Source organism: Megalobrama amblycephala, linkage group LG13 (genome assembly GCF_018812025.1).
Source record: "Megalobrama amblycephala isolate DHTTF-2021 linkage group LG13, ASM1881202v1, whole genome shotgun sequence".
In the NCBI taxonomy this organism is placed as follows: domain Eukaryota; kingdom Metazoa; phylum Chordata; class Actinopteri; order Cypriniformes; family Xenocyprididae; genus Megalobrama; species Megalobrama amblycephala.
Genome location: NC_063056.1, coordinates 23,397,895 through 23,416,072, shown reverse-complemented (window position 1 = coordinate 23,416,072; position 18,178 = coordinate 23,397,895). Strand labels below are relative to the sequence as shown.

At 35.3% G+C, this 18,178-nt stretch overlaps 1 protein-coding gene across 2 annotated transcripts in view; it reads left to right on the top strand.

The window, feature by feature from the left end:
- The window catches only part of atp8b2 (ATPase phospholipid transporting 8B2), a 47,591-nt gene that overhangs the window by 18,643 nt on the left and 10,770 nt on the right, over positions 1-18,178 (top strand). For both annotated transcript variants that reach the window (XM_048152056.1, XM_048152054.1), the window contains 20 exons: positions 649-707; positions 805-918; positions 1,141-1,239; positions 1,425-1,486; positions 2,515-2,587; positions 3,158-3,228; positions 3,363-3,442; positions 4,319-4,477; positions 4,559-4,647; positions 4,811-5,007; positions 6,524-6,732; positions 10,445-10,479; positions 10,579-10,747; positions 10,947-11,135; positions 11,975-12,090; positions 13,654-13,818; positions 13,902-14,013; positions 14,121-14,226; positions 14,329-14,557; positions 16,215-16,398. In XM_048152056.1, the coding sequence (XP_048008013.1) occupies positions 649-707; positions 805-918; positions 1,141-1,239; positions 1,425-1,486; positions 2,515-2,587; positions 3,158-3,228; positions 3,363-3,442; positions 4,319-4,477; positions 4,559-4,647; positions 4,811-5,007; positions 6,524-6,732; positions 10,445-10,479; positions 10,579-10,747; positions 10,947-11,135; positions 11,975-12,090; positions 13,654-13,818; positions 13,902-14,013; positions 14,121-14,226; positions 14,329-14,557; positions 16,215-16,398 (2,517 nt within the window). The remainder of the gene's footprint in view (positions 1-648; positions 708-804; positions 919-1,140; positions 1,240-1,424; positions 1,487-2,514; positions 2,588-3,157; positions 3,229-3,362; positions 3,443-4,318; positions 4,478-4,558; positions 4,648-4,810; positions 5,008-6,523; positions 6,733-10,444; positions 10,480-10,578; positions 10,748-10,946; positions 11,136-11,974; positions 12,091-13,653; positions 13,819-13,901; positions 14,014-14,120; positions 14,227-14,328; positions 14,558-16,214; positions 16,399-18,178) is intronic.

The following is an 18,178-nucleotide window of genomic DNA, read 5'->3' as shown; positions in this document are numbered from 1 at the left end:
AGTGACGAGAATGCTTTTTGTGCACAAAGACAAAACAAAAATAACAACTTTATTCAACAATTTGAACCATTGTCATACATAGTTGGCCTTGTGAACTCAGTGCAGGCTTCGTTGTTTACGTCCGAACGCCAACTCAGTATTGGCCGAAGCGGAACATTTGAGCACCATGACGCACCGTATGATGCTGACGCAGGAGCCGGCCAATAATGAGTCGGCGTTCAGATGTAAATAACTCTTCATAACATTAAGGTTGAACCACTGTAGTCACGTTGACTATTTTAACAATGTTTTTACTACCTTTCTGGACCTCAGAAGGTGCAATGACATTGCTGCCTATGTGCGGTTCAGATACCCTCGGATTTCATCAAAAATATCTTAATTTGTGTTCCAAAGATGAATGAAGGTCTTACAGGTGTGGAACGACATGAGGGTGAGTATTTAATGACAGAAATTTCATTTTTGGGTGAACTAACCCTTTGAAGCAAATCACTTTGTTGAAACTGAGGAAATATGTCAAACATATTTAAAAGGAAAAAGATTCAAGACACTTTTGTAATGTCCACTTTAAATGTATCTTTCATCAGCCTTTATTTTTTATTTTAGATATTTCAGCCTGTTTTTACATCTAATGTTTTCTTTTCTTCACAGAGGAGGAAAGGAGAGTCCGAGCCAACGATAGAGAGTACAATGAGAAGTTCCAGTATGCTGTAAGTCACACATTCAAACTGTACAGCTTAAATATGACTCAAGCGTACATTTATCTTCTGCCTATCCAACTCCCTTCATCTCTTTCCCTGTCCGCAGAACAACTGCATCATGACCTCAAAGTACAACATCGTCACCTTCCTACCAGTCAACCTGTTTGAGCAGTTCCAGGAAGTTGCCAATACTTACTTTCTGTTTCTTCTCATACTGCAGGTATGTGCTCCAAGTAAATGTTTATTATGAATGCTGATTATGTGCAGATAAAACAGTAAGGTCTATTCATGGCAATATATTAATCTAGGCCTAAAGGCTGTAGTTAGCAGCACATGGACACCCATTAACACTGATGTTCTCACTAATTACTGTTGCTAGATGATGTGTTACTAAGTGTGTTACAAATGCCTAAAAATAATTGTGTGTATGTTTTTGTCTCAGTTGATTCCCCAGATTTCCTCATTGTCTTGGTTCACCACCATTGTGCCTTTAGTGCTGGTACTGAGCATCACTGCAGTCAAAGATGCCACCGATGACTATGTGAGTCTCACACACACACACACACACACACACACACACACACATACAGTAACTTACTGTAACTGCCAAACTCCCCTCCACACAGAAATATTGTAACATTGATAAAATCACCTAACACACCACAACTACCACACGAAAAACAGTCAGACACACACATTTCACACACATCTCTGTTTCTCCCACAGTTTCGTCACAAGAGTGACAACCAGGTGAATAACCGTCAGTCTCAGGTCCTCATCGGTGGCATGTGAGTCTTATATTAATATACACACTTCCTTTTACATTGTGTTTACAAGAAAATCTGCTAAGAAAATATAAATGTGACTGAGCTGTGTTGCACAAAAGGTAGTGAACATAAAAGTATGTATTATGTATTTTAGTATACATAATACAAGTAAATTGTAAATTAATATTAGGTTTATTCACAAAAATACTATATATATATATATATATATATATATATATATATATATATATATATATATATATATATATATATATATATATATATATATATATATATATATATATACACTACCGTTCAAAAGTTTGGAGTCAGTAAGAATTTTTTTGTTTTGTTTTTGTTTTGAAAAGAAATGAAAGAAATGAATACTTTTATTCAGCAAGGATGCATTAAATCAATCAAAAGTGACAGTAAAGACATTTATAATGTTACAAAAGATTAGATTTCAAATAAACACTGTTCATTTGAACTTTCTATTCATCAAAGAATCCTAAAAAAAAAATATTGTACACAAATATTTTGTACAATTGTAAACAATAAATGTTTCTTGAGCAGCAAATTGACATATTAGAATGATTTCTGAAGGATCATGTGACGCTGAAGACTGGAGTAATGATGCTGAAAATTCAGCTTTGCCAACCCAAGAATAAATTACATTTTAAAATATTTTCAAATAGAAAATAGTCATTTTAAATTGTAGTAATATTTCACAATATTACTGTTTTTACTGTATTTTTAATTAAGTAAATGCACCCTTGGTGAGCAGATGAAACTTCTTTTAAAAACATTAAAAATCTTAGCGATCCCAAACTTTTGAGTGGTAGTGTGTGTGTGTGTGTGTGTGTGTGTATGTATGTGTATATATATATATATATATATATATATATATATATATATATATATATATATATATATATATATATATATATATATATATATATATATATATATATATATATATATATAATAACATTACAACAATTATATAGCATTTTTCCAACAATCACAAAGCACTTTTTTCACTTTCTCAGTCTTCAGAAGGAGAAATGGTTGAATGTCAGAGTGGGTGACATCATCAAACTGGAGAACAATCAGTTTGTGGCAGTGAGTTTTCCTCTATAGTCCTTCCTTAATTAATTAAACATGGTTTATTAAAATAAAAAGACACTTTACTAGCTCAGCAGTCCCAGACCTTGCTTTCAGTAATTCATGGTCATGTGCGCACTTACAGTGTCTAATGCATTTGCTCTTGAATACCGCACTGTGATATTGATCCAGTAGCCAAGGTCTGGTTCGCTGGTAATGCCGCAGGTTATGTAACTCTGTCTCCCGAGGATACACAGCAGCTTAGATGTTTTATATCTAGATATGTTAATATGCTAATTGCACTTTTGATCTCACTGTATGCCAGTGTTATTTTAGTATTATTTATATACTGTTGTAGTTTTTATTCATATTTTGAATTGGCTTTTGTTTTATACTTGTACAAAGTTTTAATTTCAGTAATTTTGTTATTTTTGTTAGTTGTTTTTTAGGTTAATTTATTTTTATTTAATTTTTACGGTTAGGGTTAGTTTTTTATCTAATATTTTATTTTATTTCAGCTTTATTTCAATGAACAAAAATGTTTTAATAGTTTTAATCGAATGTTTTAATACTGTATATTTGTTGCAGGCTGACCTGCTCCTGTTGTCCAGCAGTGAACCACATGGCCTCTGTTACATTGAAACTGCAGAACTGGATGGGTAAGACTTGTGTTACGTGTTTATTTCTTGTTTATAAGACGTGTTTATTTCTTGAATTTGTCCTGTTGATGTCATGATTTCATGTTTACATTGCGACTCAATACAAAAAAAATATCTTTGTTTTTCTGTCACAGCGAGACAAACATGAAGGTGCGTCAGTCTTTGTCTGTTACCTCAGACCTAGGAGATCCTAATAACCTGGCCCAGTTTGATGGTATGTCATTTGGTATTGAATGCACTCCAGTTAGATGTGAAAGTTAGTGAGAGTGGAAATAGAAAATAATTAGTAAGAGAAAGAGAGAGATGAGCAATCTTGTGAACTGATAAATGAGAGAATATGTTTGTGTACAGTATGTTTCAGATTTGCAGAAGTGCATGGAATAAGAATAGAAAGGCAATAAAAGGAATGCATATTTTCAGAGGGGCATTCCAGTATGAATTGCACTCACTGATAGCTCTGTATATTTGCATGTACTGTCTGTGTTGTGTTAGCACAGATTTACTAAAAGAATTATGCAAATCAGGTAACAGCACAAACTCATGTGTGGTTGAAGCTTGATTGTGACAAATTCAGCAGACTGCAGTGATTGGGCAAACTTTACTAGCACCACTGCACCATCATTTGATGAATTGCATAATTAATAACATAAAATAATAAAATGAAACTTGTATTATTAAATAAAATAAATTATAAATGCACTAAAAATGCAAAAGTGCCTCAACTGTTTTGCCCCACTGTGAGTTAGTGTACTAGAAAAAGAGAGAGAGGAAAAATATACTGAGTCAAAGTGTGATGAAAGCAGTGTATGTGGTGGACAGTTTCTCAGCAACATTTCTTTAACACCCAGCACAGCTTTCTGCCACGCACACACACTCAAGCCATCAAACCTGTGTCAGCACAGACCACCCACGCTTCCTGTTTTTAAAGAACAATAAAAAATTCCAAAGCTCACAGTTGTATCAAGGCCCAGGATGCTGAACAGTTGGTCATCATGACACATATTACGTAATGTGGTACTGTTTCAATATTTTCATTATGTGTGACCTCATATTTTCTTCACTCTCTCTCTCGCACTGTGTGTATCTGCAGGAGAAGTGGTGTGTGAGCCTCCAAACAACAAGCTTGACCGTTTCTGTGGAACTCTGTACTGGAAAGACTGTAAATACCCCCTCAGCAACCAGAACATGCTGCTCCGAGGCTGCGTACTGCGCAACACGGAAAGCTGCTATGGTCTCGTTATATTCGCAGGTTGGTGTGTGTGTGTGTGTGTGTGCGCGCGTGTGTGTGAGATTAGTTTTCATTTTAACCTGTCATAATGGTACATCTCAGGTCCTGACACCAAGCTGATGCAGAACAGCGGACGGACTAAGTTCAAGCGGACCAGTATAGACAGATTGATGAATACACTGGTGCTCTGGGTGAGAAACTGTTGACAAACACACGCTCTCCTTCAAACCTTTGCTGAATGTGTAAAGATTTGAGTACCAAAATTTGTAGACAGCACATACTCTGCCAATTAATGTTTTGAATGCAAATAAACAGGCACACAACTCAATAATTAGAAAATTTTCCCCTCCTCAGATTTTTGGGTTTCTGGTGTGTATGGGAGTGATCTTGGCCATAGGAAATGCAGTTTGGGAAAAAGAAGTGGGTGCTCTTTTCCAAAGTTTCCTACCCTGGGACCCTCCAGTGGACAACTTCCTGTTCTCTGCCTTCCTGTCCTTCTGGTCCTATGTCATCATCCTCAACACAGTCGTGCCCATCTCTCTCTATGTCAGGTGAGAGAGAGCAAGATGTGGAGAGATGAAGGGAGAAAGTTATGAATAATCTGGAAATGAAAATATGGAAATGGCCTGAAACACACAAAAGAAAATGTTTTAAACAAATGGTCAGTGAAAGGTGGTGCTTAAACCTTAAATTTATTTCAGCTGTTTTATTCTGTTTTTATTTTATATGAGGTTTGTCAACTATGATTGTGACGTTTGTGTGATTTTTGCAATTTTCTAGTGATAAACAGAGCTAAGCATTACATTTTTTCTTCATTCAAATTAGTTGTTACATTTATTTGTTTTATCAGGGTTATTACCGATAACTAAAGATATTAAAAACAATTTTGTTAACTGAAATAAAGCTTAAATAAAATATAAATATTAGATGAAAAAATTAAACTATATGAATTTTACAAATGTTCCCTTGGCAACTAACTGAAATAAGTTTAAATTGAAGCATTAAAATTGCTAACTAAAAAAAAACAAAAAAAAACTAAAACTGAAATAAAAAAACCTAAAAAGTAATATTTAAAATAAATAAACAACATAACAAAATGACTAAAAATTAAACTACAGTAAAATTAAAAAATATAAAATGTTAATAAAAACTGTAATAGTATATAAATACTAAAACAACACTTGAGTTTTATGATTTTTAGTCATTGGAGACTGTCTAGAAGGTCAAGACTTCTGTGACAGGCCAAAATCAGAATTTTAAGGGGGTTTAGGACTAGTTTTCATACTCGGTTAATTTTATATAAGATAATACTTGATCTTTTGCTCTTGCTTATTAAAAAGTCTTGAGTCACCAAAGTGTATCATATTTATGAAAAAGGCCTATTAAATCTATTTCTCTAGATTTTTTTTTTTTTGTTCAATTTATTCTTAATACATCCTTTATGCATTGTTCTGTTTATTTTATTTTGATTTTTTTTGTTGTTTTCATGTTTCCTCAGACTTTCCCTAAGAGGTAAGAAATAGAGCCCATAGACTCCCCCTTTTTTCTCTCTTTGACATAGCAGCCTCCCGTATAACATAGTCCATATAACACCACTAAAGTCCTGATCCGAACCCTTGTGAACCAGCTCTCTGAATGAGCACTAACTCTGCTGTGTGGTCCAGTAAATGTAACCCACCTCTGACTGGTGCAGACTCATATAGGAAGAACTGCAGCGTGGCACTGAGCAGCACCATGGCACAGCACACACATACTCATTGTCTGTTTGTGCACTTCTAATGAGATTTGTGAAGCCTCTATAAATGAATATGATTAAATCTTGCTTTTAATGGTCTGACAGACTGTTGTGCTATTATCTGTCTCAGCTGCACGCTAAATAGCCTATGTCTGTAGAACAGGAAATCTATGTAAATTTTTGTGTGTCTGTTATGTTTTGTTGTGAGTTTGACATGTTACAGAAGTATGCAGTCATTTTGAGTGTTTCTACAGGAAATTATGTCACATTTGCATTGTACACATTTGATAACCCTTTGTCTGTTTCTATTTCCATTTGTCTGAATCTTTTAGTGTGGAGGTGATTCGTCTGGGTCACAGTTACTTCATCAATTGGGACCGGCGGATGTTCTGCAGCCGTAGTAACACAGCAGCAGAGGCCCGGACCACCACACTGAATGAAGAGCTGGGACAGGTGGAGTACATCTTCAGTGACAAGACCGGAACCCTCACCCAGAACATCATGACCTTCAACAAGTGCTCCATCAATGGTCATGCATATGGTGAGGAACACACAATACACTTGCCCTTATATCAGAGGTATAGTGTGCAAATAGCTAGTCATTATCACAGTATCAGTCTTGTATCGTCTTGAAGGGGTTTATATTGTGATAATGGCTGTTACCTTGCTTTTACACAGCTAAATGGGCATGAACAGATAAAACGATCAGTGAGGTTAAATGGTTAGTTCACCCAAAAATGAAAATTCTGTCATTAACTTCTCACCCTCATGTCGTTTTACACCCGTAAGACCTTCGTTCATCTTTTTTGGAACACAAATTAAGATATTTTTGATTAAATCCGAGAGCTTGCTGACCTCCGATAAACTGCAATGTTATTACCACTTTCAAGGCCCTTTCTGGTAGTAAAGACATCGTTAAAATAGTCCACGTGACTAAAGTGCTTCAACCTGAATGTTATGAAGCAAGACAATACTTTTTGTGCACAAAAAAAAAAAAAAAAACTGACTTTATTCAACAATTTCTTCTCTTCCCTGTCATTCTCCTACTCTGTTCACATAGTAAATACTGTTTACTCTGTATTGTAGCACAGAGGTGGCACGGACTGCATTTATTTACCGACCATGATCGCAAATAATGAGGTCAAGATTCATGATTGTATTTATTAAAGTTCGTCACAAAGAAGGTTCACCTGCTGATTTAGTAGCAGCAAATCGCACACGCAGCCTCGTGAAGGAACACAAACTGGCTATATGACACTTTTGCATTGGAGCAGAATTTCACAATGAACATCTCTTAACTCCAACATATGTGTCGGTGTTGTCAGATCATCAGCGCTTTTTTGCAGTGCAGAGAGAGCGCATACCAAAGTCCCTTTAAGACAAGTCATTTCACTCGGCGGCCATCTTTGAAACGCCTCTCGGGCATCCTGGGCATCCATGCAGCTCCTATCTCTTTGAATGGGGAAACATCAAATTCTCCAAAGCTGTTTGCCAAGCAGTGATGCAATGACTTTACCAGTCGGCGATTGGCTCTTATTTTGAAGGCGGGACTTATTCCGTTACAATTTCTCCCATTCAAAACAATAGAGGGTATGCATGTGACGTCACCGTCGACCATTACGACTGCGGTCACGCCTGCTGAGTGGCAAAAGACTGAGCGGCAGCATTGGTTTTCAGCGTGAATGCCGCGAAAAACACACAAAACACATCCAAAACGGAAAAGAGCTTTGTGATTGACTGTACAAATAGCTTTGACACAAACCCTTAGGTATATATTTAAAAACTGCCGAAAAAAGAAGCAAATGGATCACTGCAATTCACAGAAACAGCTGGACTCCAGCAGAGAAACATGGATTTGCAGTTATCATTTTGTGTCAAATTGTTGGATTTTGAGGTAAAAATCATACCGTATATTGTATTGTTATAGCCTATATTATGTTGACAAATCATCAATTAAATATTTTCCATCTTATATTCTGCATAATTGGGTGTTTTTAAATAAACACTGACAAAAACTATACTATAAAACGATATATGTTTTAGGGCTGGACAGTATGACGATATAACATTGATATAAGTGATTACGTGGATTTAAACCTACCTATATTGTAGTTATATAAAATATTCACAGGCAGATTTGCTTTATGTATTTCCCCAGCGTCAAATCAGGCACATATAAATGTCAGGAAAAGAAACTGCTGGCTGCATGTCAATATCCATGGATTAAATTTATTTGACAAGTTGTAAGAAACACTTTCGAGCCCAACCTTTAGTGTAATTCGTTTGTTTTACTCGCGTTTTTGCAGTTTCCCCTATTAAATCCAGTCACGCAGCAGGTTCTTTTGCCACTCAGTCCAGCTGAGGGAGCACATTCCAGCGGGAAAGTGACGTCGATGCATACCCTCTATACAAGTGACACGTCTTGTGTTATTCTATAGACCCCTTAATCGCCTACGTCACTGTGACGTCACCGCTCTAGCTGGAGGCAAAACATAAATAAGAACTCATAGCAGGCGCGCTAAAAGTTTGAGGTTTTGACTTTAAAATGTCGTCTTGTTGTGTTTTTGGCTGCCAGAATAGAAGGAACAGGACTTTTGGTTCAAAACTAAAGTTTTACCAGATCCCGGCAGACATTCCTTCACAGAAATCAAAAAGATAATTGTGGTTGAATGCAATACGGCGTACAGACTAGACGGAGACGATCATAAATAATACTCGTGTTTGCAGTGCACACTTCATATCAGGTAAAATAATCGATGCATATGTAATGGTGTGTTGGTTTTATCTAGTACAAATCAGCAAGTTTCTGTTTTATAGGTGAAAAGTCGCCAACTTTCAGTGCACTAGCTAGTTTAAATGTTAAACAAACATACAGCGATAGATGAGTGTGCCATCCTTTGAATGGTCTCTTAAAATAATCCACATTGCTAGCCATAATCATAGTTAGCCCAGCGTTAGGTTACATTAGACAATAAGCCTTGACAAAATTCCTCAAACCACCCGAAAGTAATTCATATGTTGTCTAGGAAATATCCAAAACTTAAGTTAATTTACAAAAATAGCTGTCACGGTCCCGCAGAGTCAGTGACTGTACATATTCGGACAGTTCTGATCCTTCTTCTGCATCTATGTTTAATAAATCCCTCCTAAAACATGCTAGCTTAAGTTTACGCTTGTCAACATTGAGTCCAGCATCTCTTTTTGCCTCCAGCTAAGCCCCGCCCACCAGGAAATGTTGCAATGTTTACAAACTTTTAAGGGGTCTATAGTCTTTGGCGCATACGCATGGTTGCCAGGTTGAGAAGATTAAGAAAAAAAACCCTGTTTAGAGGATTTTTTTGACATCTGGCAACCCCAAGCAGGAAAGATAGTGGAGGTTTGATACCAATGCAAGATAATGGCAATGTCAAAATAACAATATGTTTTGAGGACAAATAAGAAATCGTTATCGCGATTAAAATACGAATAATCGTGCAGCACTAAGTGATAAAGATTTAAATAATTATTAAAAAGTAAATCAGCAACAACAGTAATAATAACAATAATTTGTTATTTAAAATTACAATATAAGTAATTAAAAATAAAACCAAATAATAATAATTAATCAAATAAAAAGCTATGCTAATATAGTTTAGCAGGGTTGCAGATTTGCAACAATTTGCAAAAATTGTATCTATTTTAAAATCAGACTTTTGTGGTATTGAAATAACTGAAGTTGTATTATAAAAATAGAAAAATCAAATCAATCAAATATAAATAATCATAATAATGAAAAAAAGATTGCAGATTTAAAACATAACAGTATAGTTGTCATCCTGGGATTGAAGCAGCATGAATTAAAAGATGAGGTGAGAAGAATCTAATCGCAGCAGTTAAGTTTATTAAATCAAAACAAAGAAACACTGTCAGAATGCATAGACTTTAGCAAAATACAATCAGAATCAACCTCAGATATGAGCGAGATCAGACAAAGAACTGAAGAAACACAGGGCTTAATATACACAAGCTAACTAATCGATGAAAATGAGGTACAGGTGCATAGAATGAAACAGAAACTTAACCATCATAGAAACTACCTCAAACCATAGAAAACTAACCAAAACACTTGCAAAACCAATACAAACACAGGCAAGATTACACGTGACAAACAAACTAGAACTCCGATATCCCTTACAAGAGTCACAAACACAGATATGTTGTATTGTATTAGATTTGAGTTACAAATCTCATTTCAGTCTGTCTCTTGTTTCAAGGAGACGTGATTGATATTCTGGGTACTCAGCAAAAGGTCAGTGCAATCCAGATTCACTTAGTGGAATTAAAGAAGATGCTGTCATTGTTAAAATATTGCTGCACAGAAAGAGCTAACATAGTCTGTTTTTCTCAGAGGGTCCAGCCCCTGGACTTCAGTGCTTGGAACCCCTTAGCAGACCGGGGCTTCTGTTTCTACGATCAGTCTCTGCTAGAGGCAGTGATGGTGGGAGAACCAGCGGTGCATGAATTCTTCCGGGTCTTGTCTCTCTGCCACACTGTCATGAGTGAGGAGAAGAGCGAGGGTAAGGATCTGGAACAGTCTTTAAGGGTCGATTATCTGCCTTACTCAGTTATTTCATCCAATGGAAATGTTTAAATAAGGTTAAATAAGGAAGCTGTTGACTTTAATGTTGTTAGGATAGAGCCATTCTGGATTGTAATATGATTATTATATCTCATTATCTGTCCTTGCTTATTCTCTCTGTCTTTCACTTCCTAAAGGAGAGCTGGTGTATAAGGCTCAATCTCCAGATGAGGGGGCGTTAGTAACAGCTGCACGTAACTTCGGCTTTGTGTTCCACTCTCGCACACCCGGCACAGTCACCACACAAGAGCTCGGCAAAGCGGTCACATACACGCTCCTCGCCATCCTGGACTTCAATAACATCCGCAAAAGAATGTCTGTTATAGGTAACACAAGCACACACTCACTCTCCTGCATCTTACATAACAAAAATCATTTGTTTTAAAATGGTTGTAAAATGCACAGTATGCAGTATATCACAAAAATGAAAGAGCTGCCACATAAAATCATCTTAAAAGGGAAGTTTTGTCAGATTTAACTAACTTTTGTGCCCAAACTATATCTAAGTATGTACATAAACACTTTATTGTGCAGTTAACTGTGGCAAACTCCATAGTGTACAGTTTCTAAACATTGTTTAGGCTGTAATGCCAGATGGTTTAGTACTGTGCAAGAATGAAAGAGCCAGTAAAATTCCCTTGGGACTAAGAAATCTGGATACAGCATAAATACTGCCCTGTCCAGCATCATAAATAAGTGGAGCATTAGCGCTAAATTCAATACAGAAAGTGTTGTGTGTGTCACATACGCTATTATAATGCTGAATTATGGCCCTTATGTTTGGGTAAGTGGTGCTTACATTGCAGCAGGCATTTTATTTTTGTTTATATATTGTCATTTATGTCCATTTGGTTTGTTTACATGGAGAAGTGAGAGATTTATTGAATACACTGCAGAATTTTCTCTAATCAGTTTTGTTAATCATTTTTTTCCACATAACAATGTCCACAAAATCAATTTGTTAGATTTTGCTAAAAAAAGAAAAAACAATTTGCCATATGGGTAAAAAAAAAAAACACAAGATGACTATGAGATAATGGAAGCTATAATAAGAGCAGAGCTTCTGCCATCGCTGCAGAGGCACAAGCACAATATGTAATTTAGTAATATGTGTGTGTGTGTGTGTGTGTGTGTGTGTGTGTGTGTGTGTGTGTGTGTGTGTCAGTGAGGAATCCAGAGGGTCGTATTCGTCTGTACTGTAAGGGGGCAGACACTGTGCTTTTCGAGAGACTTCATCCTTGCAGCCATGAAGTAATGAATATCACTTCAGATCATCTCAATGTGAGTGTTTGCATTTTCGTATTTGTTTATTTCATGTTTTCTTGTTGGCTTACCTTGACTGTTTGTATCCAATATCAAGTCCTAAAATTACTCTCAAGGAGAAGCCAACCGTCTGCTGCTGTTAAACAACAGAGCCCTCTTGTGGATGTTTTAATATTGAAAGTTTGTTAGTTGCACTGTTGCTAACATTATATGAGCTTTTGTTGTGATTTATTTATTTGTCTAGCAAACGAACAACATTTGGAATATCAAAATAAAAATAAAAATAACATGTGTAAATAAAATGAGGTTTGTTTTGTTTTTCTCATAATATTTATTATAGAATTTTTTTCAGGTAACAGGGTTGAAAAGATTCTATTTTTGCAATAGAAAGAAAATAAAGTTGTAAAATCATGCACACAAATCCTGTATAATATTATTTTAATTATATAATTTATAATATTTTACTACAATAAGTCAAATATCAATTCAAAAGATTAGACTAATATTCTTTTTGAACTTTCCATTCATCAAATAATAATGAAAAATCATGTTTCACTATTTCCATAAAAATATAAAAAATATTAGTTAATGACAGAAATATTAAACTTTTTTCAAACCTTGTTAAAGGTGCTAAAGAGGATGTTTTGTTGTATACATTTTTGCAATATTACTTGAAACTGTCTTTAACTGATAAAAGACTATTTATTAGGTGCACTGAAAGGAATAATATTAATATACATCATCTGTGCACGAGGTGGGGCCTTAAAAACATCAGCCAATCGTTTACGCGATCATTGCGTAAACGATTGGCCCTCTGGCTTGTCAATCACTGCCATGACATTCCTTGTGCAAGACGAGCGCGGCTGCGCGCTCCAGTAACTTTCCACACTCCACAGGCGCCACATGCAATGTTTTTGTCAGGAGACAGGAGTAACAACTGCAGATTATGAGTTACCTGCAGTGAGTCCAACATAATGAATCCACTAACACGACACAGCAAATGCCGGTGGTAAACACTCGTGTTCCAATACTCGTGCACGAGTTTTGGGAGGCGTTCCCTCGAAATAAGCTGTGAAGGAGGGGGGTTGTTCTTACGCATGCGTTCATTTCAAAAACTCAGTAACAGTCTTTGGTTTCTCAGTCGACGAAAAGATCCTCTGTAGCACCTTTAATAATAAGAAATGTTTCTTGAGAAGCAAATCAGCATATTAGAATGATTTCTGAAGGATCATGTGACACTGAAGACTGGAGTAATGATGCTGAAAATATAGCTTTACTATCACAGGAATAAATTACATTTTAAAATATAATAAAATAGAAATTAATTATTTTATATTTTAATAATATTAACAATATTCATGTTTTAACTGTATTTTTAATCAAATAAATGAAGCCTTGGTGAGCATAAGAGACTTCTGTCAGACCACAAGATCAACAAATCTTTTTAAAAAGAGTTTTTAATTGTTGATAATAGTTTATCTAATATATCTAATGGTTCTCACAACAAAACATACATTCAACATAATTATAAAGTGACATTCATCTTGCACTGATTTGTGTATGTGTGTTGTGTTTATGTAGGAGTATGCAAGTGACGGGTTACGGACGCTTGCAGTGGCCTATCGGGATCTGTCTGAGGAGCAGTGGGAGGAGTGGTCAGAGCATTTCCGCGGCGCTGATAAGGCCACAGACTGCAGGGATGACCGGCTGGCTGCTGCCTATGAGGTGATCGAACAGGACATGATGGTATGTTTGTGTGTCCAATTCAGTTTTTTTTTCCCCATACTATTTTTTTGTTAATAATATCAATTATTTAATACTTGTTGTAGTTGTTGGGGGCCACGGCTATAGAAGATAAACTGCAAGAGGGCGTTCCTGAAACCATTGCCATTCTCTCACTGGCAAACATCAAGGTCTGGGTGCTCACTGGAGACAAACAGGGTAAGAACTGCATTGGATTCTAATGTCTTGCAGATTGGCCTCAATAAATGTTATTTACTTGACATAATTACAACTTTTAATGAGTCTTTTCCTCCCTTTTGTGATAGAGACTGCAGTGAATATTGGTTATTCCTGTAAGATGCTGAGGGATGACATGACGGAGATCTTCATTGTAAATGGACACACTGTCCAAAGCGTACGCGAAGAACTGAGGTACAATATTTCAATTCATGAAATATGAGAGATGCAAATTTTTCACAGAAGGCTTTTTCATTTTGTCATCCTGTTTTGTTCTGTGTGTTTTTTATTTTTTAGGAAAGCAAGAGAGAGAATGCTGGAGTCGTCACGCACCAGAGATGGAGGGAAGGAAGTTGAAGCTCAGGGATTGGGTGGGGCGTGTGCCTTTGGAAATGGATGTGGAGGTGGTGGTGCTGCTAACAGGATGCCTGATGAGAGTAAATGTCCCCCTCCTCAGGCTCCGCCCCCCTCATTATTGGAGTCAATCAGTGGAGAGTTCGCCCTCATCATCAGTGGACACAGCTTGGTAGGTGGGAGCAGCATTCAGGAATGTAATTTGAAGGAATGAGCCATGAGTGTTTTAGGGTACGTTTACACGACAACGATGTATTAAAAACGGAAAAGTTTATCCATTGCAATTTTTATTTGCAGATGACACCATTGTCAAAACGATCCTTGTTTACACAGATCCGCGAAGCAAAAACAGCTAAAAACACTGTATTATAACAATACACGACTGAACACTGTATTATATAGACACTGTGCTTTTCGAGAGACTTCATTCTTGCAGCCATGAAGTAATGAATATCACTTCAGATCATTTCAACGTGTTTGCATTTTCGTATTTGTTTAATTCGTGTTTTCTTGTTAACTTACCTTGACTGTTTGTATCCAATATCAAGTCCTAAAATCACTCTGTCTGCTGCTGTCTTTATAATTTAAACAACAGAGCCCTCTTGTGGATGTTTTAATATTGAAAGTCTATTAGTTGCACTGTTACTAACATTTAAATGAGCTTTTGTTGTGATTTAGTTTTTCATCTAGCAAACGAACAACATTTGGAATATCAAAATATAAATAAAAAGTACATATAAATAAAATGAGGTTGCAAGTAACAGGGTTGAAAATTCAGCCTAATTTAGATAAAAGTAACAGCAACAGTGTTGATAAGTTTCTATTTTTGTAATAGAAAGAAAATAATGCGGTAAAATCATGCACACAATTCCTATATAATATTATTTTAATTATATAGTTTATAACGCTTTTACTACAATAAATTGAATATCAGTTCAACAGATTACACTAATATCATTTTGAGCTTATTATTCATCAAAGAATGATGAAAAACCATGTATCACGGTTTCCATAAAAATAATAAGCCGCACAACAGCATGTAATACGCATGCACATGACGTCACCATTTTCACAAATTTGCATTTTTGTAGTTTGCATGGAGAGTTGCACTTTGAAACTTTTCAGGCCCCCAAACGCCATTGTCCTGTAAATGAACAGCCGAAACACGTCAAAAGTTTTCAAGTTTTGTGTAGTGTAAACAGACCCTTAAACAGGAGATTCATTCATGTTCTTCAGTTTACTTAAAAAGGTAATGAGTTTAGTTAGGTTTAGTTCAGTGTTTTTTATTATTATTATTATTATACTATTATAGTATTTATTATTTTGAAGTAGCTTTTATTTTTATATTTTACATTTAAATTTTTATTTACATTTTAGTCAGTGCTTTTGTCACTTTTTTATTTGTTTTCTTTTTCATATTTATAGTTAATTATTTCAGTATAATTTATATATTTCAGTTTTAGTAATTTTAGTGCTCCATCTTATTTCAGTTAGTTGCCAAGGCAACATTTCTAATTTTTGTTTCATCTAGATATTCTAACAATATCTAATATATTTTTTTATTTAATTTCAGCTTTATTTCAATGAGCAAAAGCAATTTTAATAGTTTTAGTTATTAAAGCAAAACTGGTTTAATTCAGATCCCATTTTTAAAAATCAAATAAATGGTATTCATTTCAAGTCAGAAGATATATTTTTGCTGGTTTAAACTGACCAAGCTGGTGTTTTACTGGTTTAGCAGGGCACCCCTCAAAATCCAGCTCACAGACCAGCAAACCAGCTTAGGCTGTTTTAAGTCATTTTTTTATTTTCCTGTCTTTCTGGGTCAGGCTCATGCATTGGAAGCAGATATGGAGCGCGAGTTTTTGGAGACGGCGTGTGCTTGTCGAGCAGTGATCTGCTGCAGAGTGACTCCTCTTCAGAAAGCCCTGGTGGTGGAACTGGTTAAACGGCATAAGAAGGCTGTCACACTCGCCATCGGAGATGGAGCCAATGATGTCAGCATGATAAAGAGTAAGAGAAAAAGAGATGCAAACAGACATGTTCAGCACTTGTAGTCTTCGTCAGGACATTGACACCTTCTTTTTGACAGCTGATTTGTTTGTGATGTGCAAATATTAGGGTTCTCTTAGTCAAATTACTAGGATTGAAAGGCTATGAATAATAAATGTTCTGTATACATTACAAATCATTGCCGATATTGTTACTATAACTGTCACAATCAGAGTCTCTATAGTATAATGTAATGTAATTATTATTGTGTAATTATTATAAATACACTACCGTTCAAAAGTTTGGGGTTGGTAAGATTTTTTTAACGTTTTTGAAAGAAGTCCCTTTTTTAAAATCAAAAACACGGTAAAAACAGTAATATTATGACAAAAGTATATTTAAAAAAAAAAATTTAATATATATATATATATATATATATATATATATATATATATATATATATATATATATATATATATATTTTTTTTTTTTTTTTTTTTTAATACCATTTAAAATGTAATTTATTCCTGTGATGGCAAAGCTGAATGTTCAGCATTATTACTCCAGTCTTCAGTGTCACATGATTCTTCAGAAATCATTCTTATATGCTGATTTTCTGCTCAAGAAATTTCATATTATTATCAATACTGAAAACAGTTGTACTGCATATTTTTGTGGAAACCATGATACATTTTTTTTTTTTTTAAGGATTATTTGATGAATAGAAAGAACAATATTTATTTGAAACAGAAATCGTTTGTATCCGTGTCAAAATATAGTGTCATTTTGATCAATTTATTGCATCCTTGCTGAATTAAAGATTTTTTTTTTTGTTTGTTTGTTTTTTTTCTATCTTGCTGACCTCAAACTTTTGAACTGTAGTGTATGTATTATTGTAATATATTTATTAATCCACACAATCTCATCTTGTGGTAATTCTTGTAACCATGAGAGTATGGAGTCTAATTTACATTTTTTTTTTTTTTAGTAAGTACAAACTGGTAAAAACATTTTTTCTTTAGTGTTTGAGTTCCTTTTTTTAGATTATGCAAAGGTGCCCCAGAGAAACCAAATTAGTGATGTTCGTTCCTTCGTTTCGTTTGTTGTTGTTATGTGTGGTTGTCACTTCCCTCGACTGAGCAAAAACATCTCCGAACTCTGTCCTTGGGCTCTCACGGTGTCACAACTATATTTCAAAAGGCTGCTGTGAACATGGATAACGAGATGTGGAGGATGTGGTTTATGTCTAAATCTCTTTACACCATCCTGTTCTGTCCCAACTCGATATTTACACGAACACACGTTTTTGCAATGTTCCATCTTCTGTTTGTTTGACGCTTCGGGTGTAGCAGTCAAGTGTCAATTAAAAAAAAAAAAAAATGTTCTTCACACTAGTACCATTGTCAATCAGTCTTTTGATGACTGTTTCCTGCAGTTTTAATGTTATTTAGACTGATACACATCACTTTGGACTGTCCCAAATCTATGGTTTTAGTAAAAGGGAGATTCAGGTATTAGTTCATCTGCCTTAACCCAACATCTGGAGTGTTACTTGAACCTGACCATCCGAGAGCTGACACCCAAGAGCAGGGGTTTTCAAACTGGTCTCCAGGGACCCTCAGGAGACCTCAAGTGGGTGGAGACATGAGGGGAAAAAAAGATATAATATGTTTGTGGGGGTGTCAAAATTACCATGATAACTTCAGATATTCAGTATGTTTTACGCAATCAGTGTGTAAATTTGCACAATCAGTTTACTCATTTAATGAATTAGATAATAGCCTATTACTGAATACTAGAA